Source organism: Cheilinus undulatus, linkage group 12 (assembly GCF_018320785.1).
Source record: "Cheilinus undulatus linkage group 12, ASM1832078v1, whole genome shotgun sequence".
NCBI lineage: Eukaryota > Metazoa > Chordata > Actinopteri > Labriformes > Labridae > Cheilinus > Cheilinus undulatus.
The window spans coordinates 46,192,605-46,217,037 of record NC_054876.1 but is presented as its reverse complement, the minus strand read 5'-3'; the positions used below and the strand labels follow the sequence as shown (position 1 = coordinate 46,217,037).

The window sequence follows — 24,433 nt, the reverse complement described above, 5'->3', positions numbered from 1 at the left end:
AAAACCCCATCATTTACCCAATATTAGGTGAATTAGACTTTTTACTCGTGTTACATTTATGTTTAATGATCTGGAACTGGTACAGGCCACGTCTGCAGGCTGCTTCATTAAAGACCCTGTAAAGTGAAATCCACAATTTATGTCTTAACACTCTAGATATGTTGGGAAATGGTTGCTGTCAACGTGAAAACACTTAGATCTACATATGACTGAACCCTGGCTGGGTTTCATGTGGGTGGGGCCAGTATGTGGGCTCATGATGTCACGAGCCCACAGTTGGGAATGACCCCGCCCCTCTAACGCTGCAATCTAAAATCACAGAGCAGTTCATCTCAGTCCAGTCTGTTGTTAGCTGATGTCACTGCCTTTTATTGAAAGTTAACAGTCAGTTAAATGCTGTTTTTTTGTTCATTGTGAGGTAAATCTATCAGCCACAGTGGTCTATGGATCAGTTAGAGCAGTGTTACTCAACCCTGCACAACCAAAGAGCCAAATTGTTAAAAAATACCTTTGCAAGAACCACAATCAAAGAGGTGAAAAGTGGCAAAAACAGCTTGAAGTATAAATGACAATAAGTTAAAGGTGGCAAAAATGGTCAAAAGCAGCTAAAATGGATGAACAGGGGTGAAAATCGGGAGAAAAAGTGGAAAAGAGTCAGAAAGTAGCAAGAAATGGGTGAGAAGTTTCAAAAAATGAGTTAGTGGTGGCAAAAAATGGTCCAAAAGTGGCAAAAACATCAAAAAAATCAGTTAAAAGTGACCAAAATGGGCAAAGAGCAGTCAAGACTGGCAAAACATGGGCAAAAAATAGGAAACAAGTGCTATTCAATAGCAAAAGGATGCTTAAATGGGCAAAATATGGTGAAAAGGGCAAAAATGGGATAAAAGTGGCTAAAAGAAGTGACAAGAATAGGCAAAAAAAAAAAAGGAAACTAGTGGTACTTAATGGTAAAAGGCAGCTTAAATGGGTGAAAAAATGGCAAAAAATGGTGTAAAAGGGCAAAAATGGGGAAAAAATTAAACAAGTGGTATTTAATGGCAAAAGGTAGCTGAAATGGGTCAAAAGTGGCAAATAATAGGCAAAAAAGTTTACCTTTTTCAAGGATTTCTGGGGGAATAATACTCAAAATTAAGACATAAAAAAGCCACAAATCATCACTAAAGAGTTAAATGTGGAGGATCACTGGTTTACAGCATCATAACAGAGATTTGAGCCAGAAAAAGGACTTTTTATCTGAGAGGATCATATTTTTCCTGAGTGGGCGTGGCTTCAGCTCCACACCATCCTGGAGCAGATTTTACTGACTTAATTTTCATGCTTTTAAAGCGTAATTTTATTAACCTGGAGATGTTTTATCTGACTGAAATTTAATTTAGGGGTTCATATCACAGTGGCACATTGTCATACCCAACAAACCTAGATACAGATTCATTTTCACTTTACAGGGTCTTCAACCCTTCATGACCTACCATACAAGAAATCTGCCAGAGCATATCTTTACATTTTTACATACTGTAGTGCCATTTTTTGGAGTATTTGAATTGACTTTACATCAGTACAACCCTTCGAACCAAAATTTTAATGATATGTATGTGATAAGTCCATGGTGAGAAATTAAATTGCTTAAACATGCAAGAAAACCACAAGATAAACGAGAAGCGTTCTTATTTTTTTTGTACACATTTTCGTAAATACAGAGATGTCATAGCTGTATCACTCAAAATTGTGATTTCAAAAAAGTTGGACAAGATCATTTAAACCAACAAAAAATTATTATAGGTATGGTCACAACTCCATTTTTGAAATACACTCATCTTTATGAACTGTGTCAAAAATAAAAAAATGACCATGACCTGCAAGAGAACAACATATTTAAAGCCCAGATTATATTATATATATTTTTAATTGTGCATTTTATACTACATTTCTGCAAAATAAGGAAGGATATTTGTAGAAGGAAGCAGTACTCTGGAACTAACTGGAACTAACACATGTGACGTGTTAGTGTTACTTCTCTGGTTTTATATGCAAAAAGAATTATTGCTTTATCTCATTTGGTTACAATTCTACCTGCGGTTAAAAATAGATATGCAATAGATGGATAGGTTTTAAAGGGTTGACACAAAAAAATAACAGCTCTGTACTTTCTGTGACAGCTAAATTTGTCTAATTGCTCTGTTATTTACTCAACTTTGATATTTCTCAAATAAAGCAGGCCTACCTGGTGTCTTATTCCTGGGAAATATGGATTTATGATGTGAAAAGATCCACATGCTTGCACCAGTTAAATGTGCCTGAACAGCCATAGAGAGCCTGACAGATATCCAAACTGTAAAAGCTGTAAAGATAAGGGGCGGCTTTGTTTAAGCACTTTTTTAAACAAAGGTGTTCATAAGATAAGAAACGGCTGGGAGGTTTATTTTTTAGAATCTGTATTACCATAAAGTCAAACACATGACAACGTACCATCATGTCTCCTGTCTTCTATGTCTTAAACACAGAATTTAACTTTGAATTTTATTTTTTTGCTAACAGGCTGTGCTACATAGTTGGGGTTATTTTACCATGGTTTTAAGGAATGGAGGAGGATAACTGACAAACAACAGCAGCAATAGAGGTGACAGTTTTTCAAGCTGAAGTCAAAAAAGCTGCATTTTGATAAAACTGACTGACAGCATTGACTTCAGTCAGCAGCTTCTATTACACCATGCAGTATTTCTCTGAGCTGCAGCTACCAGATTATAAACCACAGGTGATCAAGTCTAGTGATTAATTCTGATCTACCAATCTCATATTTTTAAAGAAAACTGTCTGATAATAATCGGTACTTGATCAAATATGGCATCCCTTCCTAAATCATGATAGATTTGTACATCAAATTCCCCCAAGAAGATGCGTTGGTAGCCTACAATCTTAAAACTGGTCATGCATTGATGATTTTCTGTGCACTCTCTTACTTTGGGAGGAGACACGGAGATGTTCGGTTACAGGAGAAAGAGTTAATATCTCACAGCGGTTAGATGACGCACCACATTTGTGTTTTATGCTAATACACCCACATTTTTGGTAAGTGACACACTCCGTCTGTCTTCTGTGGATCCTTGCGCAAACACTGACTGACATGTGGCCTTTTGTCATCAGTTAAATAGAGCACTAAAAGGCAACATTAAATTTAATGAGGGAACACAGTGCCAGGTGACAGAGTTACAGCCCCGTCCTCTCACATCTTTTTCCATCATTTCAGCTTCATATGCATTATGCTTATGTCACTCTTCAGACATTTCTGGCCTGTTATTTTCATGTTGGATGGAGTCCATATAGCCTGAATCCTGATTCTGCTCTTACAGTGTCCTATCAGCATGTTTGCTCACTGTCTTGAATATTAATAGAGCGTAAAAAGTGCCCAGAGTAGAATGAGTTTGTGGAGCTTTCTGATGATGATGATGAGCAGAGAAGAGGAAGGCAGCACTTAGCTGTGTAGTACAGCAGAGAAACAGATGACTGTGTTGGGTGTGGACTTATTTTCAGCTCAGTTTTAGTGTCTCATGGTCGTTCTGTGGGATTTGGCTCTGAATGTGAAGTCTTATGAGCTGGCTGAGGCAGAGCAGGATTATTATTCTGAATAATTCTTATAAATTTGAGCTCATGCAAAGATATCATGCAGGATTTGTGTTTAAGTTCTTGTACCTGCAGTTCTCCCACAGTCCATCTGTGCAGCATTTCGTCTATGCCACACACTTGGAAGCAAATTGCATCCTTTCTTTTCAAGCTTTGGGTTTCCACAGCATGGACCCTGATCTGTCTCTGGCTGTTCTCCTAGCTCCACTCCACTCTGCTCTATTTCAGGTCAGAGTCCCCATCCACACACCCACGCTGAGGGACGGGGTTGACACAGATGGACAGGTTAATGACTGTGGTGAGGCGAGAGGCTTTAAAATGTACAGAAATAGTGAGTTACAACTAAACTTAAAACAAAAAGTAAGGCAATTTGTGTTTGGTACATTATTTCTTTGTTGTAACAGTGCTTCTGGGTAATAAATCTTATACAGTTGGAAAGCCTGTTTATTACCCTTTTAAATGATGCCACTTTTGTAAAGATCATGCATTTGTGGGATGATCAGCAGAGCTGAGTATGTGGGTTGTGCCCATGAAAATGTGCCAGATCTTCTCTGCCAATGCCAAACAGCTTATTCTGCTATTGACTCTTGTTTGTTTGGTGGATTGGATTATTGAAGTTTGAAGAAACAAAACATATTGGCAACTCAACAGTTTATTCATTTAACAAACAGGAGCCTCAGTAGCATGTGGAAGAACCATACATAGCCACAACAGCCTGGCTCCTCCTCCTCATGATGGTCACCAGCCTGGTCACACACTGCTGTGGGATGGCATCCCATTCTTCAACCAGCATTTGTCGCAAGTCAGCCAGCGTGGTTGTGTTGGTCACTCTGGCACGAACAGCACACCCAAGTTGATCCCACAAGTGTTCAATGGGGTTAAGGTCAGGACTGCTGACAGGCCATTCCATCCTCTCCACCCCCAAATACTGGAGATAATCTCTGATCAACCCCGCTCTGTGGGGGCGATTGTTGTCATCTTGGAGGATAGAGTTCTTGCTGACAGGGTGAAAAACAGTATTCTCGGGGTGTTGTCTTCTTGGGACGCCCACTTCACGGCCTGTCTCTGACATTCCCCTTTATATGGAACTTGGCCTTCAGTTTGGAGATGGTACTAGGGTTCACTCCAAACAATGCCGCAACTTTGTTTTGCGGAACACCAGCTTGAAGTTGCCTAACTGACGGGCCCTATCCAGATCAGTCAAACGTGGCATGCTGATTCTTGAAGCAGACATCTACTGACCACTGTAGCAGGGCCCATGCTCACAGGTGCTGCCAATCCGGCACCTGATTGTCAGCACCTGTGGGTACCAGAAGCTCAAAACAAGAGTCAGTAGCAACAGCAAAATAAGCTGTTTGGCATTGGCAGAGAAAATTTGGCACATTTTTCATGGGCGCAACCCACATACTTAGCTCTGCTGCTCATCCCACAAATGCATGATCCTTACAAATGTGGCATCATTTAAAAGGGTAAAAAACAGGCTTTCCAACAGTATAACATTTATTACCCAGAAGCATTGTTACAACAAAGAAATAATGTACCAAACACAAATTGCCTTACTTTTTGTTTTAAGTTTAGTTAGCAGAGCTGAATGATTTGCAAATATAATTTTTTTTTTTTTTTTTTTTTTTTTTGTGATAAAGATTATTAGGTTCCTTGGGGTTATTTTTCAAATAACTTAAGATCCTCAGGTTACTCTTAGTTCTTCAGTGTTACTCAACCCATGGCTCTGGAGCCTTTTGTGGCTCTTTTGTGATGATTTGCGTCTCTTTTGGGTCTTAATTTGAAATATTATTCCCCCAGAAAACCTTAACAAAAGGGAAACTTTGACCTCAGAAGTATCCATTTCAAGTCACATAAATCAGTTTGTTTCCCACACTTATACAGTTGGCTTTATTTTTATTTTCTGTCTGTATATTTCCATTGCCATTATCTGCAATTTTGACACTTTCCACAATTTTTTTGCCACTTTTAACCCATTTTGCTGTTTATAGCCTATTTTGCCACTTTTTTGCCACTTTTATCCCATTTTTGCCACATTTATCCTGCTTTTTGCTATATACTTTTCCCCATTTTTGCCACTCTTTGCCCATTCTAGTCACTTTTCACAAATTTTTTGCAACAAAAAAGCTGCTTTTTGACAATTTTGCCACCTTTGACTCATTTTTTTGTCACTTCTCGCTAGAGCCCAACTGATTGATCGGCGGGCCGATTAATCAGGCCGATTATAGCGTATCACAGATTAATCAACATCTGCCAATATGTAGCCAATATATTAACTTTTTGCTGCGCGGGGATTCTGTCACTCTGCTCCTGTGTGTCCCTGCTGCACTCTGCCCGAATGCCTGGCCCCTCCCCCTTACACACTAAGTCACTCGACTGCAGCAGAGGACTAAGACTTAGACCAGAGAAACTGTATTTTCTTTACTCCATGGTAAGCTGTGACTTTTTAAAATAATGTAACACTACACTTAGGTGCCCCATGATGATAACATCATTGCGGAAACACGCTGTTAGGGCACGTGAAGGAGAGCATGCTAGTTTTTTCACGTAAGTTTTAGAGAGCGTATTACAGTGTTTTAACGTCGTCTAAGTTGCATCTTTGTGAAATAAACAATGATAAATGCAACTGTTAATTCCCATGTCCACCATTATCTAATGTAAGACTATTATACAGCTTTTTAATATATCGTATCATATATCGGCCGATATATTGGTTATTGGCCGATATAGCAGATATTTTTTAGCCCCCAGTATCGGTATCAGCATCGGCCCCGAAAATCCTGTATCAGTCGGGCTCTACTTCTCATCCAATTATGCCACTTTCTGCCCTTTTTTGCCACTGTTTCTTCCAATTTTTGCCAATTTTTACTCAGTTTTTGGCACCTTATGCCTATTTTGCCACTTTAATGTTGCTTTTGGATCATTTTTGCCAAATTTGACTGTTTTTTTTTTTTTATAGCCCCTGTAACCCTTTTTTACCACTTAAGCCCTTTTCACACTGCCGCGCAGTAACTACCCTGAAAACCGTCTCCCTGCTGTCCCCCCAAAATGCCGAGTGTTTTTTAAAGCGGCTGCTGCCGCCGTGGTATGAGGCAGCAATGACGTAGATGTGCTTCGGTGAATGTCACAGCAGAGCCCACCCACAAGTCCATCACACATCCCTCCCCAAAAACACGTAGAGTACCTCACAATCTCTGTGTATTAACATGTATAATGTACAATAAAACGAGGGAAAAATATGGTTCCGTCATCAAAAAAAATCCCCCTAGAAAATACGTTTCAATGGTTGGTTCCACAATTTTTCTTCTAGTTGTCTTTGTACGATGGTTGCCATGTTGTAGAGCTCAGGATATTCATGATACACCAGCATTATGAGCTCCTCCAGTGTTTGCTTAGACCCATGAAGCCTGCTATTTCCGGGTTCTCTCCCTCCTTCGAAGTGATTGGCTGCTGCCAGAAAGTTCAACACGCCGAACTCCGAACGGCAGGGCAAAATCTGTGCGCGTTCACGTGGGCGGCAACTGCTTCTGTGTCCTACCGCCACAGTTAAAACCGCTTCCCGTCGGCCGCCCGTGCCTCATTAAAATGACTGGAGGCGGCAAGTTGCCGCGCGGCGGTGTGAAAAGGGCTTTAGATTGTGGCCCTTGCAAAGATATTTTTTTCAAAAATTTGCCTCTGTGGTTGAGCAGGGTTGAGTAACACTGGTCTAAAAATTAGTTCCCAAAAACAGCCATTCCCATAACTCTTCATCTGAGAACATTTTCAGCTTCTCCTGCAGCCTTCAGTCACAGCATGCTGCAGTTGTTAGCAGTGTTAAAAAGCCTTTAGCTTCCTCCAGGAGCTTTAAGAAATGGAGGTTAGGATAAGAAAGAACTCTAGTTTGCTACCAGGTCTGACTGTGTGCATAAATCATCTCTGTGTCAGTCCTGTGATTGACTGAAAATGTCCATTTCATACCTGCCTGTTGCCATTGTTATCTGGATTCATGCTAAGACCCTGAAAGGATAAATGTTTATGGATAATGGACAGTTGGAGGACAGTCATTTAGCCAGGGAGCATTAAAAATGTGTGCATGTCAAGTGGCTATTACAGGGAAATGGTTTTGAATTAAAGCCTTTCACTGGCAGCCTCCTTTTACTTGCCTTTCTCCACTTTCACATGTGATCGCACCCCCATCTGTTCCTCCAGATTACTCTGTCTTCTTCTTACTCATCTTCTTTTACTGTCTGTCTCAATTACTTTCAGCCGCCCACGTTCTGCTTCCACAAAACTAAACATGTGCACGCATTAGCTGAAAAAGTTTTCCTCTCTCCTTGTCTTGTTTTTCAAGGTCTTGTTGAGCGGCAAGAAAAGCCCCCAAGGAATATCATGGCGACGTGCACTGAAATTTTAATCAGGGGGAAATGGGGCGGCACAATCTCGCTTCTTTTTGGTATAAATTTGCACAGATGGACTCTTGCTGCTTGTCAGGTCCTCGTGTGACACACTGAGGGCGTCTGCCTGTGACAGAACGAGGGGAAGAAGAAAAGACGGTGGAGGAGAGAGGTGAGGAGGAGAAAGGGGAGGGAGGCAGGAGAAAAGCAGAGCTGAATGGATTTTATTTTATGCTCCCACACAGCATCTCAGTGTCTGTGCCGAGGCTGGTGAGGGGATGGTATAATAGTTTATACATTCATCACACAAACGGGCTGAAGGATTTCAGGGTTTTCTGTGAGTTGGACTAGAAAGGCGGATAAAGAATCTTTGCACTTATAGGTTTCATAACAGAGGAAGAAGAGTTCAAAACAGAATTAAATGACGCTCCGTTATCTGAGAACATTGAGCCTGGACTAGGTGCATGTGTGCTGCATGTTGGCTGTGCCTCCCTGCTGCCAGACCCCTGCCTTCTTTAGGCTTGGAGATCATTGATTTTTATCAGTAAGGATATTATTTGGTAGCATATGCTTGTTTGGCACTTTGACGCGTCAACCTTGGGCATGAACTGCTCTGGCCTCCTGATGGCCATCGTCCAGGCTTGCACCAGCCCATCTCTGAAGGTGTCCTCCCACCAGCCTCCTTCATAATGCACACAACTGCCTTGGGGTCTGGACCAGCCCATAAGGGGCACCCACTGTCCAGTAAGTTGACCCTTCCCATCCACGCTCTCCTGAGTGCAGATGAATTGATCTTATTTATGACATCTCTAATGATCACTTCTTTCTTGCAATGAAACTCTCAGATCTTACCCTTTATTTGCTTGTTCTGCACCTGAGCTTGCTTAACAAGAAACCAACCCATTAGTGAGCGAGCAATCAAGCTTTGATCGCATATCCTCTGCACTGATTTGACAGTATGAATATGTATTTTTCTATTTATGCACTCTGTACTCTTCAAATATGCTAAAAACCAACTGGCTACCATGAGAACTTGGCTACCATCCTGATTTATGTACTTTTTCCCTCAAGTTTCTTACAGTAAAACACTGACAGCATCCCAATCAGTGTTTCTAAAACACAGATACAAAAGTTACTCACTCTCAGACCTAATTAGTTGCTTTGGGAGAAAAAAAAATAGTGCCAAAAGTAGTTAATGTTAAAAGATGCTGTTGCTACACCATCTGGCAAAAACATGCTCTGCTGACATTTAAACGGCTGATTTTATCCTCTATTTGGCTGCTTGTTATTTTTAAAAAGCACATGCTGAGGATGTCGCCCCTAGATGGAATCATAAATACCTGCCCTAAAGTTATCACAGGACACACTTTACTCTCTGTGGGAATGGGATTACTGACTTTAAACCTGCCTAGTGCCTACACAGCGTTCCAATTTCCATCCATCCATTTATTATACCGCTTATTCAGTTCCGGGTCACGGGGGGGTTGGAGCCTATCCCAGCTGTCATCGGGCAAGAGGTGGGGTACACCTTGGACTGGTCGCCAGTCAAATGCAGGGCTGACATATAGAGACAGACAACCAGGCACGCTCACATTCACACCTACGGGCAATTTAGAGTCACCAATTAACCTAATGAGCATGTTTTTGGTGGTGGGAGGAAGCCGGAGTACCCGGTGAGAACCCACGCGTGCACAGGGAGAACATTTAAACTCCACAGGGAGAACATTTAAACTCCACACAGAAAGGCCCTGGCCCTGACCTGAGCGAATCAGCGACCTTCTTGCTGTGAGGCAACAGTGCTAACCCCTGCACCGCTGTGCCGCCCAGCGTTCCAATTTATTATTGAATTTTCCTTAAAAAATCAATGCAAATGACAGTCAGTATAATTTTCAAGTCATCATCCGTTAGATCATAATTCAGATTTTGACCAAACTTACCAATGATAACTATTTTATTTCAGAAATTAAAAAAACTCAAAATGCACTTTTCCAAATTATTATGCGCAACAGAGTTTCAGAACATTTTATAGGTTCTAAAGGACTGAAAATGGTCATTAGCTAAATTTGCAGCATTAGGAGGTCATATTTACTGAAATCAAAGCTATTTGAGTCTAAAACATCTTTGATATCGCCTTTATAGTTCTTGCAATTCTTTGCCTGAGGATGCTCCAAAGATTCTCAACAGGGTTGAGGTCAGGGGAGGATGGGGGCCACACCATGAGTTTCTCTCCTTTTATGGCCATAGCAGCCAATGACACAGAGGTATTCTTTGCAGCATGAGATGGTGCATTGTCATGCTACAGAAGGCACGGTTCTTCTTTTTGTACCATGGAGGAAAGAGGTCAGTCAGAAACTCTTTATACTTTGCTGAGGTCATTTTCACACCTTCAGGGACCCTAAAGGGGTCTACCACAATCAGCCCACAATCAGCCCTGCTGTGAGTTGTATCATTAACTCCTCTCTGTCCACAGGTGTTTTCCCAGCTGCTTTCAAGCAAGCGCGGGTTACACCACTGCTCAAAAAACCCACTCTCAACCCAGCCCTGGTTGAAAATTACAGGCCGGTCTCACTTCTCCCATTCCTATCAAAAATACTGGAGCGCACAGTCTTCAACCAGCTCTCAGAACACTTGCAGAACAATGATCTACTCGATCAGAATCAGTCTGGCTTTAGGCGGGGCCACTCTACTGAAACTGCACTTTTGTCGGTAACGGAATCACTTCGCTTGGCCAGAGCAGCTGGTCAGTCCTCAGTTCTCTTACTGCTGGATCTGTCTGCTGCCTTTGACACAGTAAACCACCAAATCCTCCTCTCCACACTCTCTTCACTTGGTATCTCAGGATCTGCCCTACAGTGGTTTAAGTCCTACCTCACAGGGAGATCTTTTAGAGTATCATGGAAGGGAGGAGTGTCTAAACTGCATGGCTTATCAACAGGGGTGCCTCAAGGGTCTGTGCTTGGTCCCCTACTTTTCTCAATATACACCACCTCACTTGGTGCAATCATCCGCTCCCATGGCTTTTCTTATCACTGCTATGCAGACGACACACAGCTATTCCTGTCCTTTCCACCAGATGACACAACTGTCTCAGCTCGGATCTCATCCTGCCTTGCTGATATTTCTAAATGGATGAGGGAACGTCACCTTCAGCTCAACCTGCCCAAAACGGAGCTCATTATCATCCCAGCCAGTCCCACTGTGGAACCGCAGATCAGTATCCAGCTTGGATCAAATAATCTCTTGCCCACTAAGTCAGCCCGGAATCTGGGTGTCATGATTGATGACCAGCTAACCTTCAAGCTCCATGTGGCCTCGACTGCTCGGTCCTGCCGTTTCGCCCTCTACAACATCAAGAGGATCAGACCCTACTTGACAGAGCATGCTACACAACTCCTAGTACAGGCTCTTATAATATCACGTATTGACTACTGTAACTCATTACTGGCAGGCCTACCTGCATGCACAGTTATACCTCTGCAGTTGATCCAGAACGCAGCAGCACGTCTGGTCTTCAACCAACCCAAGAGAGCTCATGTCACGCCTCTTTTAATCTCTCTACACTGGCTTCCAGTTGCAGCTCGCATTAAATTCAAAACTCTAATCATTGCTTACAAAGCAGTAACTAAAACTGCTCCTGTTTACCTGGAGTCCCTCATCCAGGTCTACACCCCTTCTCGCCCACTACGCTCAGCCAGCGAAAGGCGCCTGGTACTTCCAGCACATCATGCTCCTAAGTCACTAGCTCGACTCTTCTCCTCTGTTGTCCCTAAATGGTGGAATGAATTACCCAACTCCATTCGATCTACAGACTCCCTGTCTACTTTCAAGAGAAGGCTAAAGACCCAGCTCTTCAGAGAACACTTTGCACTTAGCTAGGCAATTCTCTACTGTTGTCCCCAGTAGTAGATTGAGTCTCAGCCAGACTATTCTCCACTGCTGTCCCCAGTGGTTGAATGAGTTTCCCAACTATAGTTAGCTCGCACTGTCCTGCTCTACTTCTGGGATTTCTTTGCCCAGCTCTTTGGGAATGATCCAGCACTTGGTACTTGGTAAATAGTTGTTGTGAAGCCTAATGAATGGCAATTAGTGATCCCACATTTTCCTTGATTCATTGTTGCTGTCTAAAAAAAAAAAAAAAAAAACATAAAAACAAACAAAAAAAAAAAACAAACAAAAAAAAACAAACAAAAAAAAAACCTAAATAAACAACGTATATTTTAGGTACTCTGCCTTAAACTCTACACGGCAGCACTTGCGTCCAATTGAACCTGAAGTACTTGATGGCACTTACTGATATTGTTTCTTCTTGTCTAGATCATTGCTTGTGTTGTTCTTGCTCTCAAATGTACGTCGCTTTGGAGAAAAGCGTCTGCTAAATGACATTGTAACATTGTAACATTGTACCAGCTCTCTCCCCATGATTCCGTCCCAAATTATGACTCTGCCCTCTCCTTGCTGGTGTTGCAGCCTTGTTGGGACATGGTGGCCATCCACCAACCATCCACTACTCCTCCATCTGGACCATCCAGGGTTGCACGGCACTCATCAGTAAACAAAACTGTTTGAAAATGAGTCTTCATGTATTTCTGGGCCCACTGAAACCGTTTCTGCTTGTGAGCATTGGATAGGGGAGGCTGAATAGTAGGTTTATGCATGACTGCAAGTCTCTGGAAGATCCTACACCTTGTGGTTCGTGGGACTCCAGAGGCACCAGCAGCTTCAAATACCTTCTTGCTGCTTTGTATTGGCATTTTAGCAGCTGCTCTCTTAATCCGATGTATTTGTCTGTCAGAAACCTTCCTCATGATGCCTTTATCTGCACAAACCCATCTGTGCTCTGAATCAGACACAGATTTCTTCACAGTACAATGATCACGCTGAAGTTTTCCTGAAATATCTAATGTTTTCATACCTTGTCCAAAGGATTGCACTATTTGAGGCTTTTCAGCAGCAGAGAGATCCTTTTTCTTTCCAATACTGCTGAAACCTGTGGATTTCACTTTACAGGGTCTTTAAGGCCTCCTCAGTTGGAAACAGTGAGTGTCGTCTTTCTCTTCTCCTCTAGGTTTCTGACTGAGGCTTCTAGTCATGTCTGCCACCATTTTTCTTTGAGCTTTTTAAACGTTTTGCCTGTATATGTCCCTGCTTTCAGAACTCAAAAGTAGCTGAAATAGTTTTAACAGTTGGCACAGCTGCAGACAGTGTAAAACTTTGGCATTTTGATAGCAGTTCTGTATGCATAACACACTTCCGAATTCTTCTCTGTGACCTGACATCATCGTGGTTTCTGGGGATGCACACATGTCAGAAAAGCCACGCCCTCTGATATGAACAGCTCTTGGCTTTAGCACAATCAAAACAGATGAGCTGTAAAAACCAATAGACATGATAAATTCCGACCATGAGTGTTGATTGAACCCGGCTGTAAAGATGTTTATTTCTGCTGGGATTTCAAGGCTTCTGCAGCCTTAAGTGAGTGACACATGAGAAACTACGCTTTTCTGCACTTCCACAATGTTTTAATGTGTGACACCACAAGGCTACCACTTTGTCTCAACATCAGTCCTCAGAATGAGCTTGAGAGAGCAGAAACACTCAGACATACTGACGTCCTTAACCCGTCTCTGTGTATGTATTAAATGAACATCAGTTTACTATTCAGTGTCATATTCTTCACAGTTAGCCCCCTGCTAAATTATTCACAGTGTTCATGCAGGCAGTGATGCCATTTGTATTTAAAGTGTTTCTCTAATTAGCCGTCACCCATCGAGCTAATTATTTCTCCATTGTGCTGTGATGCTGTAATTCAGGTTGCACAGTCACTGAAAGTCAGTGTATGTGTAGAATGAGTAAGTGGAAACAGGAGCAGCCTCTTCCTCTGTATGCCGGGACGCAGCCTGCGTGTCTGCATGCGTGTGGTTGTGTATATATAAGGCCTCCACGGAGCTGTGCGTCGCTGCATTGATATTCTCCTCACAGGGTCGTCAAGCATGAAATAGAAGAGCACACTTTTCTGTGGATAAACTCTCCAGAACGCTGCTGGATGCTGAGAGTCTGATGCTCTGGAGAAATCTCTGTGCTGACTCTGATACTAGCAGAGAACTGGGAGGAAAAAAACATACATTGTGGTGTAGCTGTGCAAGTTTTTTAAGGTTCTAAACTGGTCTAGCCTGAGGACCAGCACTACCTCCTTCATGAGCCAAATTTATGAAAAAAGCTCAACCTAAAACATATTCAGTGAAAGTGTTGATGATTAAATGAAGACAAACCTCAGGGAGGACATGCAAAAGAAAATCTGTTTTACCAGGATAATATGTACATTTTGGTAGTTTTTAAGTTCTTGAGAAATTAAGACACTATCATGGGAAAATCAGTGCCCTTCTTCCTGGATCCAGGTTTAATAGGTCAAGAAAACAAGAAATCACTCATCATAACGAGACACAGTACAGAGTATAGATTCTATAGATTGTTTCGCTACCTTTTAAGCAGAACCATGTGCATTCTTCATATCACTGGTATCAGTCTCTCACTGCATCCTAAAAGTTCAGAATACATCAGTGTCATGCAAATCTTTGCAGCTGCATTTTTGGAGGTTTAGGGCAGGTGGGAAAGTCAGACACATCCGGGGCTCAAAACAGAGTCACATTCAAAGGCTATTTTAGCTAATATACAGATAACAATATATATATACGTCCAGCCTTGATCAGCTGACGGCCAGCTGATACCAATTATCACCTCCCGGCTTCCACAGCCAATCACTGCTTTTCCTTTCAACACAGTGGCCTATTAAATATGACACTTCTCACTAATCCCTGCATGCTTCAATGCTGATGCACCATGCCACGGCTTCCTGCAAAGCTTAACCTCCTCCACCCCAGCCTCCTCCTTTATAGCTTAAAGCTTGTTGCACCCTCATATTCAGAATCATGCTTCTATGGGTTAATTGCTTTTGAACTAAATTTATTGTATTCATTATCATTTATGTATCCATGTGTATGGGGGTTTCTATAGCTGTGGACTCCCTGGAAAATCAAGGCATGCAACTTGACTAGCCCATGAAGCATCTTTTGAGCAGAGCCATCATTTAACCACGATGATCATGTTTTATGATTGTGAGACGCTGTAATTGTGATTTAAAGTTGATTAATGTCCCAGATTTTGAACGTCACATCAGGTTTTTTTTTTATCATTTAGCCTTTGAAGTTAAGCTCTCTTTGTGCCTCAAACTTGCGAGTACTATTTATTTAACTGATGATCTATCTAAAAAAAAAAAAAATACAATACATATATACAGCATACAAGTATGTTTTAGGGCTGAAATGATTCCTTGAATTATCCAGGTAATTCGATTAAAAAAATTCCTCGAGGCAAGTTATTTGCCTCGAGGCTTCGCTATTTATCAGCCCTGCTGTAGCCTGGACATCGTGTGCTTTGTTTTGCATGGACGGCGCACGATGGTGTATTTTTTTCAGTACACATTATCATTAATGTATCCATCCATATGGAGGTTTCTAGCCATGCATGCCCTGCTGCCTGACTATCCCAGGGAGTGTCTTTTGAGCAGCGCCTTCTCTACCAAGTAAAACAGTATATCCATTTTACAGTAACATGGTAAAACATATGACCAGGGTGTTCCTGACTGAAATGAACCACTGCGATATACTTCATGTGCAATCTGTTGTTAAATTTCTGTGACAAGCATCTTGAAACTTCAAGTTGTGCTTCTATGTGTACAGATGTTAAACAGATGTTTTATTTGCTTGTGTTTTTTTTTTCTTTTTTGTTTCCAGGGGCTAAACAGGATGGGAAAGGACCCTCAGGTGGGACATGATGGCATGCGGAGAAAAGACTGGCACGACTATGAAGCAATCAGAAGAGATGCCTCACGATCTGGTAGGTTTTGTCCTTACAGATATTCTCTCGTATAAAGCTGCGTGACGTTTTCATTGTGTTCACAGTGCTCCAGATATGCAAAAATCTCATATATAAAGACATATTTCCTCACACGGCATCTTATTCCCTGTCTGGGAGTTATGGCTCCCCAGCTCTGCAGCAGCGTGTAAATCAGTCCTCTGAATGCAGTTCTACTGCCATAAATATAGTTTATATCTGCTTAAATAATCACCAACTCACTTTTATTTTCTGCTCAGGGAAATCAGCTTCTTTACAAACAGTGTAAATTAGACCAAATAGGTTTGTTCTTGAAGTGAGCTGTTAAAGGATGGAATTTATTTTCTTTACTTTAACAGAGAGAGAGGTTATTTCTGCTCAATGAAACGTCAAGGATAAGGGCTGGGTTTGTTTTTAATGTTATAAATCTGCACAGTCTGAAAATATGAAACTGAATTTAGTAGTTGATTTTTCCTTCATCTGGGGTCATTGGCTGGTTCCTTCTTTGATTTGTCTCTTTTCACCAAAGATGAAAACAAATGTTTTATGTTTATGCTTCATCTCAAACTTTTTGTACTTCTTTGCAGTGAAATATTGTGATGCAGTGTTAACAGTTGAAGAAATGTTTTATAACCAAAAAGGTGCTGTTTGCCAAATTTATCCCAGGGATAAATCAAAAAACATCACACAGTGGTACAAAAAGTACACAACTTTAGCACTTACATAAAAGTAAAGTTACCCTGGTTAAAACTGACTTAAGTAAAAGTAGAGTTACCCTGGTTTAAACTGACTTAAGAAAATGGACAGTTACCCTGGTTAAAACTGACATCAGTAAAAGTACAGTTACCCTGGTTAAAACTGACTTAAGTAAATGTAGAATTACCCTGGTTAAAACTGACATCAGTAAAAGTACAGTTACCCTGGTTTAAACTGACTTAAGTAAGAGTAGAGTTACCCTGGTTAAAACTGACATCAGTAAAAGTACAGTTACCCTGGTTTAAACTGACTTAAGAAAATGGACAGTTACCCTGGTTAAAACTGACTTAAGTAAAAATAAAGTTACCCTGGTTAAAACTGACTTAAGTAAAAGTAAAGTTACCCTGGTTAAAACTGACTTAAGTAAAAGTACAGTTACCCTGGATAAAGCGGACTTAAGTAAAAGTACAGTTACCCTGGATAAAGCGGACTTAAGTAAAAGTACAGTTACCCTGGTTAAAACGGACTGAAGTAAAAGTAAAGTTACCCTGGTTAAAACGGACTGAAGGAAAAGTAGAGTTACCCTGGTGAAAACGGACTTAAGGTAAAGAAGAGTTACCCTGGTTAAAACGGACTGAAGGAAAAGTAGAGTTACCCTGGTTAAAACGGACTTAAGGTAAAGAAGAGTTACCCTGGTTTAAACGGACTCAAGGTAAAGTAGAGTTACCCTGGTTAAAACTGACTTAAGTAAAAGTAGTGTTACCCTGGTTAAACGGACTTAAGTAAAAGTAGAATTACCCTGGTTAAAACTGACTTAAGTAAAAGTAGAGTTACCCTGGTTAAAACGGACTTAAGTAAAAGTAAAGTTACCCTGGTTAAAATGGACTTAAGTAAAAGTACAGTTACCCTGGTTAAAACGGACTTAAGTAAAAGTAAAGTTACCCTGGTTAAACGGACTTAGGTAAAAGTAGAATTACCCTGGTTAAAACTGACTTAAGTAAAAGTAGAATTACCCTGGTTAAAACTGACTTAAGTAAAAGTAAAGTTACCCTGGTTAAAACTGACTTAAGTAAAAGTAGAATTACCCTGGTTAAAACTGACTTAAGTAAAAGTACAGTTACCCTGGTTAAAACTGACTTAAGTAAAAGTACAGTTTCCCTGGTTAAAACTGACTTACGATGAGGTCTTGTGTGTTTGATGCTTTTAGGTAACGGTGAGCAGGGGAAGCCGTTCCCTCTGACAGATGCTGACCGGGTCGATCAGGCCTACAGGGAGAACGGGTTCAACATCTACGTAAGCGACAGGATCTCCCTAAACCGCTCCGTCCCTGACATCAGACATCCAAAGTAAGTCCTCTGTTTGTCAAAGTGAAGACACAATGGAGGGAAAGAAAATACATAAACAATAAGGCAAATATGATGATAATGAAAAACACCATCAAATCTGTTCCCATATTGGCTGTTGGATAAGGCTGTTGTTTTCCAATTTTTTTCAAACATGTTTTTGCTCAAATGACAGCATCCACTGTTTATGCCATCTCATGTCTATTTATTTATGTTTAAAAAAATGGTAAACAAAAAAAAAAAAAAAAACAATGCAGAAGCAGGGGTGTAATATCTAAAGCATCATTTACAGAACTTACATATTCTGAAAGTTAGGTTTAAAATACTTAAGGATATAAATTAGGCCAGTGATGAACTGTCTTTACACGACGCACAAGAAATCTGAAGTACAACCTCAGCGAAAACGCATCTTTGCTAATGTTAGCAACAACACTAACAACAACACGGGATCAAGCCATGATAGCTAGTGTTGCTAATGTTTGCAGAGATGCTAACAACGACGCAGGATCAAGCCATGAAAGCTAATGTTGCTGATGTTAGCAACGACGCAAACAACACAGGATCAAGCCATGATAGCTAAGGTTGCTAATGCTAGCAAAGACGCTAACAACAACACAGGATCAAGGCATACCGTCAAGCTATAACGATGCAGTCCAGCAGACCTGGATTTGTTCCCCAAACGACAACATCTAAACTAACTAATATGATCACTGCTGGGTCACCAGAGACTGCAGACCACCGACATTGTTGACGACAAAGGGTTTCAAGACATCACCTGGGTCGCCTCGGATGCCCCGTACCACAGAACACCTACGAGAACTATTGTCACAAGAATCCGTGAACTGTATGACAGCTAAAAAGGCAACTAAAGTGGAGCAGCTACATTTATTACACTGACGAGAGACCACTGGACATCAGTCAGCAACTTCAGCTACCTCGGGGTAACAGCACACCTGATCATTCACTTCACAGCACAAGTTATTTTGTACCTGATGTGTTTGTCTTCAGGGCTCGTTTGCAGTTTATAAATATTATTGCTCCGTGAATTATGAAAATATATGTTATATTTGTTATAAAAACTCTAGATTGTTTAACATTTCTTCATTTAAACACCATACTTGTACTAATTTATCTCAAACAAAAATGCATGTAAATGGTAGTATTTTAAATGTAATTTTATATAATAATAATAATAATAATAACTTAATTTTTTTCATAAAAAGCACTTTCAAAGTGCTGTATATAAAGTTAAAATAATGAAAATAAACACTTGATAATAAGAACGTTTAAAAATCTCATGTGATTAACTTGATTAATTTTTTTAATCATTTGACAGCACTAATATAAATACATTGATTATACCATAAAAACAACCTTGCACTAATCAAACCAGACCATGTAGATGAGTTTCATCAGGAGGCTTTATTTGTACAGATTTTACAACGCTGACTAGCTGATAAAAACAATTTCCAGGTAGTTCCCAGTAACCTCATAAAAATATTTCTGTGTAAAAATGAACAAATTATCCCATGTTTACTCGCCTGTTTCATCTGATGAAGAGCGGGCTGAAGTCTCAGAGGGACAAAGAGTGTGCAGGTTGTGATTCCAGCCAAAGACTGCAGCAGGTTATTTCACAGATTGGCACTCCATCAAGCACCGGGCAGAAATGAATCACCTGCTGCACTCTCTGGCTGCACTGAAAAAGACTCCCAGCCCTTTGTAGCAGATGGTTGTTTTTACCCCAAAAGGAAGGTCGACTATTGGATGAAAGGCTGGCCTGGGAGCACGACCGACCTGGGGAGTCTTTGTTTTCTTTTTTTTACAGAGAGAGACACAGTGAGAGTTTGGATTTCTCTAAAGGGTGGTTTGACTTCTGATGTGGATTGTGGGAATGATTACTTTAATTCCTCTGTTAATGGTCATACTTTATTTTTTCTAGCTGTATGTCATTTGCTTTTTAGAAAGCCTGTTTAGAATCGTCTTTGGAGCCGTAAATTCTAATCTGAACCGAACACGGTTACTGCAACCAAATTATTTCTAAATGTTCCGTTGCAGGGGTGTTCAAACTTTTCCACCGAGGGCCACATACAGAAATAAATGAGGACGGTGGAGTCATTTTCATATTCCTCGACTTGAGGACATTTTCACCTTGTTTGCAGATGATGTAGTGATGTTAGTTTGTAAATCACAATGTGAAAACAAAGAATGGAAGCTTGAGCTTTTTGGTAAAAAAGAGAAAGTTCTCTAGCTGTTGTCATTTTTATAGCAGTGTTTTTCAAAGCTGTTTTTGCACTGGGTTGGGAATGTGTGCAGGGAAAAAAGGGGCAAAAGTTTATGATGTAAGGAAGCCCTTAGTGGACATTAAGTGCAGCCCAGTGGCGTGCACAGACTTTTTCAAAGGCAGGGCAAAAAGAAAAACATCCCCCAGAACATTTTCAATTAAGTAGATGCCATTTCCTGTATTCTAGTGCATTTTAACACCATATTAGCACCAATCCCACCTTGTTATGAGAGATATAGTTCTGGCTCAATATAGATCAAAAAAGTTCGCAACATAAAAGTCATTGCAACAGTAATGTTTCATAGTGTTTCTTGGTCCTAATGGTCTCCTGGAGTTTAGTGTGTTTTCTTCACCCAAGAGGACAGTTTACTGTGTTTTGCCAATGAGGAGGGTACTTAAACACGCCTTTATGCCACCCAAGTGGGCAGTGTATCATGTTTTAACCAGCCAAGGGGGCAGTTTAGTGTGTTTTTTCCACCCAAGAGGGCACTTTAGCATGCGTTTTGGCTCCCAAGAAGGCACTTTAGCACGCGTTTTGGCTCTCGAGGGCACTTTAGTATGTGTTTTGGCTCCAAAGAGGGCACTTTAGCGTGTGTTTTGCCTCCCAAGAGGGCACTTCAGCATGCATTTTTAAACAATTGGGTAGTGAGTTGGGGCGACCCCCCCCCCCGCACACCACTGGTGCAACCATACATTTATTTTTTAGGTTTTCCAGTAAATTTCAGTCTTTTTCTGAAGATTTCTACTCGTTCATCACCATTCTTCTGGAGAACAAAGCTGGTAGTAAGGACATTCATTCAGAAAAAAAAAAAAAAAACACATTTCTATCCTGTCTGAGAAAAATGAAGTACACAGCGATCTCTTTAGTGGTATTGTTTTATACCGGATGTAATAGACTGCAATAACTCAAACATCAAAGATAATCATAATGATGCAACAAAACAATCTTAAATTTGTCGTGCAAAATGTAGAAAATCTCTGGATCCAGTTGTCAAGCTTTTGCTTTAGATCAAATTAAACAGAATCATGCTCATACCTGCATATGCATGAAGAAAACCATGAAAGAGTGTCTAAAAAACACAATTATCCCAACTGCATTCAGCACCATCTACCTCCTGTACTGCCTCTGAAGACATCAAAACTAAATGTGTACTTAAAGAACCTTTCACATCTTTCCTTTTCCATGCTGGCTTTTTTCCAGCTCATTATGACAAGCACAGTTTGGAACAATTGCTCCAATTATCAAGCTGCCCAGTCCGTTCACCAGGGAGATGTAGCCTCACACTGACAGAGGCTGATAACACACAACACAGCAGACATGCTCTTATAAACTGGGTTCTTGACAGCAATTATCAGTGTCATTGACGATCCCTTCGGTGTGGAAGGTGTGAAGAACTGATGATAGATCTGGGCTCTGGTGCACTAAAGCAGCTTTCATTTGGACTGCAGTGGGACTGGGGATATTTTCTGAGGGTGGGGGCTCTGGTGACAAGAATAGAAAAGGCAGCAAGTCCGGTTTTACCTCATTGTAAAAGTAGGACAGATATAAAGTCTCTCCAGTCAGGCCTTTGAAAATTCCCTGTTAATGTTGGGTGCACCAGGTACAAAGGTTGTCAAGACTCCTGATACTCTAGCATGATCTTTAAAAACACACGTTTAAATATTTAAATGACTGATGATGTTCAAAGAAAAGTAAAGTCTAGATCAGTGGTTCCCAACCTTTTCCAACTCAGGGCCAACTTTTAAATCTCAAAAATTTTCACGGCCCACCTCCAACCCCATAAATACGGAGGCCATATAATGCCTTCTCAGAGCACTTTTTTTTAAATTGAAGATTGAACATAAAGGACTGAGCTGAATACAGGAGAAACATGTTGGAAGCTCCACAGTCGCTAACACCTTCTGTATTACAGTTTCCAAGGAGCTGTCCACACAATAACCTCTAAATAACAACAAAAGTTCCTCTTCGTTTGCTTGTCATATGTCTGATATGTGAAGGAAAAACAAAACAAAATAATGAAAAGAATATTTGAAAATTTTTAATATCCTTTTAAATGTAACTGAGTTTTAACATTTAAAACACTATTCTGTATATTTTTATTTTTATATAATTACGCCACCCCACACACCCACACAAAAATCATACTACCATCCATCCATCCATCCATCCATCCATCTATCCATCCATCATCCATCCATCCATCCATCCATCCATCCATCCATCCATCCTTCCATCCATCCATCCACCCTTCCATCATCCATCCACCCTTCCATCCATCCATCCATCCACCCTTCCATCATCCATCCACCCTTCCATCCATCCATCCATCTATCCATCCATCATCCATCCATCCATCCACCCTTCCATCCATCCATCCATCCATCCACCCTTCCATCATCCATCCACCCTTCCATCCATCCATCCATCCACCCGTCTATCATCCCTCTATCCCTCCATCCATCCGTCCATCCCTCCCTCCCTTCATCCATCCATCCATCCATCCAAAAATGTGGCAAGCAGGTAAAGAATGTCACAAAAAAGTTGCTTAAATGGGGACAATGCGAACAAGAGTTGCAAAAATAAGTGAATAACATGAAGACATGGCTAAAATGGGCATATAGACGCAAAACAGTGGAAAGATGGTAACAGTGTGACTTGAATTAGTTTAAAAGTGGCCAAAAAGAGGCAAAAATGGCCAAAATGCAGCAAAAATTGGTCAAAACTGGCAAAAGAAGTAGCAAACAGGAGATGAATATCACAAAAAAAGTTACTTAAATGGGGACAACGTTAACAAGAGTGACAAAAATGATTACACAGCAACTAAAATGGGCAGAAAGCAAAATAAATGGGATTTGAATATCAAAATGTGTGGTTATAATGGATATAACATGGCATAAGAGTGGAAAAAAATGTGCAAATAAGTGGCCAAAATGGGTGGCAAAATGTCAGTTTTTCTATCAAACCCAACATTAGGTACACTAAATTAAAGCAGGAGAGATCAGCATTGGCCTGTTCAGACCTTAAGTGTATGTTTATATTTCTCACAGAGAAAAGAGGAGCTGACTGTCTAAACTCTCAGTGTACAGACATTTTATGTTTGTATTTGTGCAGAATGACAGCATAAAGGAGCTTGCTCTCATTTTGTTCTGCAAATCACCAGAATTCTTGGTGCCCAGGGCTCCTTTTATTGTTACTATGGTAATGAAACAGGTGCTGACATGGTTTGAATGTTGCTGGTATCATATCAAAATTTAAAAACCTTTTATTGTGACAACACTGATGTGTCTGCTGAGGTCCTTCCTTTTGATAAAAAGACGCACAACCTTGTGTGTTCATCAAAAGGGGAACTAGCAAAAGCTTTAAATGTGAATATTTGCTGGAATAGGTGCATGGCAAATATTCTGCATTTCTTTTCAGAAGTCACCATTCATCCTCAGCACAAGGATGCCTGGGATTGAATAGTGATTTTTAGACTGGCAGAGTGTTGAAGAGCACATGTAGAAGCATGGTGTGCTCTGTGGACCTGTACACACTGACTCATAACAAAACACACTACAAACAAACACACCAGCAACACTCCAACTATCGTCTGCTAAACAGCCTCAGACCTGCTGACCTGATATTCACAGATCAGCCTTCAGCGTTTTTCTTTCACCTGGATCAGACCTTTCGCTGACCCTGTCACTTCCATGTGGAGAGCAGGTTTAACCACTTTTTCTCTCAAGGTCTGGAGAGTTTTTCTTGTTTTCTTCCATTGTTCTCCGATTAAATCGTGTGATTCTTTGACCTTATAAAGTGTTCGCTACCAGACATGTTTACTGTAGAGTCCTACAGGTATCTTTCCTCCATCCATGATGCTACAAACTCTGAGGAAAAGTATTTGAAGGTTATAAGAGCGCAGAGTTGAATTTGTTCAACTTTAAGGCAGAGTTCAACAAGTCACAATTTTTGATAATCATTTTGAGGGTGGGCAAAATAAACAAAATATCCCTTTAAAGAGACCATTCATAAGAGCTGAGATGTGAGAATAATCCAGTCAAATAGGTTAAAGTCTGTTGAGCTGCTGAGTGTAAAATAATTTACAGTAGAGGTTGGGCTCAATCTAACCACAGAAATACAGACAGATTTACATCTGACTGTGGATCCCTCACCTCCATTTGTCAGGGCTTTGTTTTTGATTGCAGTTGTGGGATCATGTGCCACCAAGGCTGCCTATACACTAGACATT

The 24,433-nt window shown here is 40.8% G+C and overlaps 1 protein-coding gene across 1 annotated transcript in view; it reads left to right on the top strand.

Annotated features, from left to right (window-relative positions):
• LOC121518347 (polypeptide N-acetylgalactosaminyltransferase 10-like) overlaps positions 1-24,433 on the top strand; it is a 165,705-nt gene that overhangs the window by 50,674 nt on the left and 90,598 nt on the right. The window contains exons 2-3 of the mRNA XM_041800596.1: positions 15,785-15,887; positions 17,788-17,926. Coding sequence (XP_041656530.1) covers positions 15,785-15,887; positions 17,788-17,926 — 242 coding nt within the window. The remainder of the gene's footprint in view (positions 1-15,784; positions 15,888-17,787; positions 17,927-24,433) is intronic.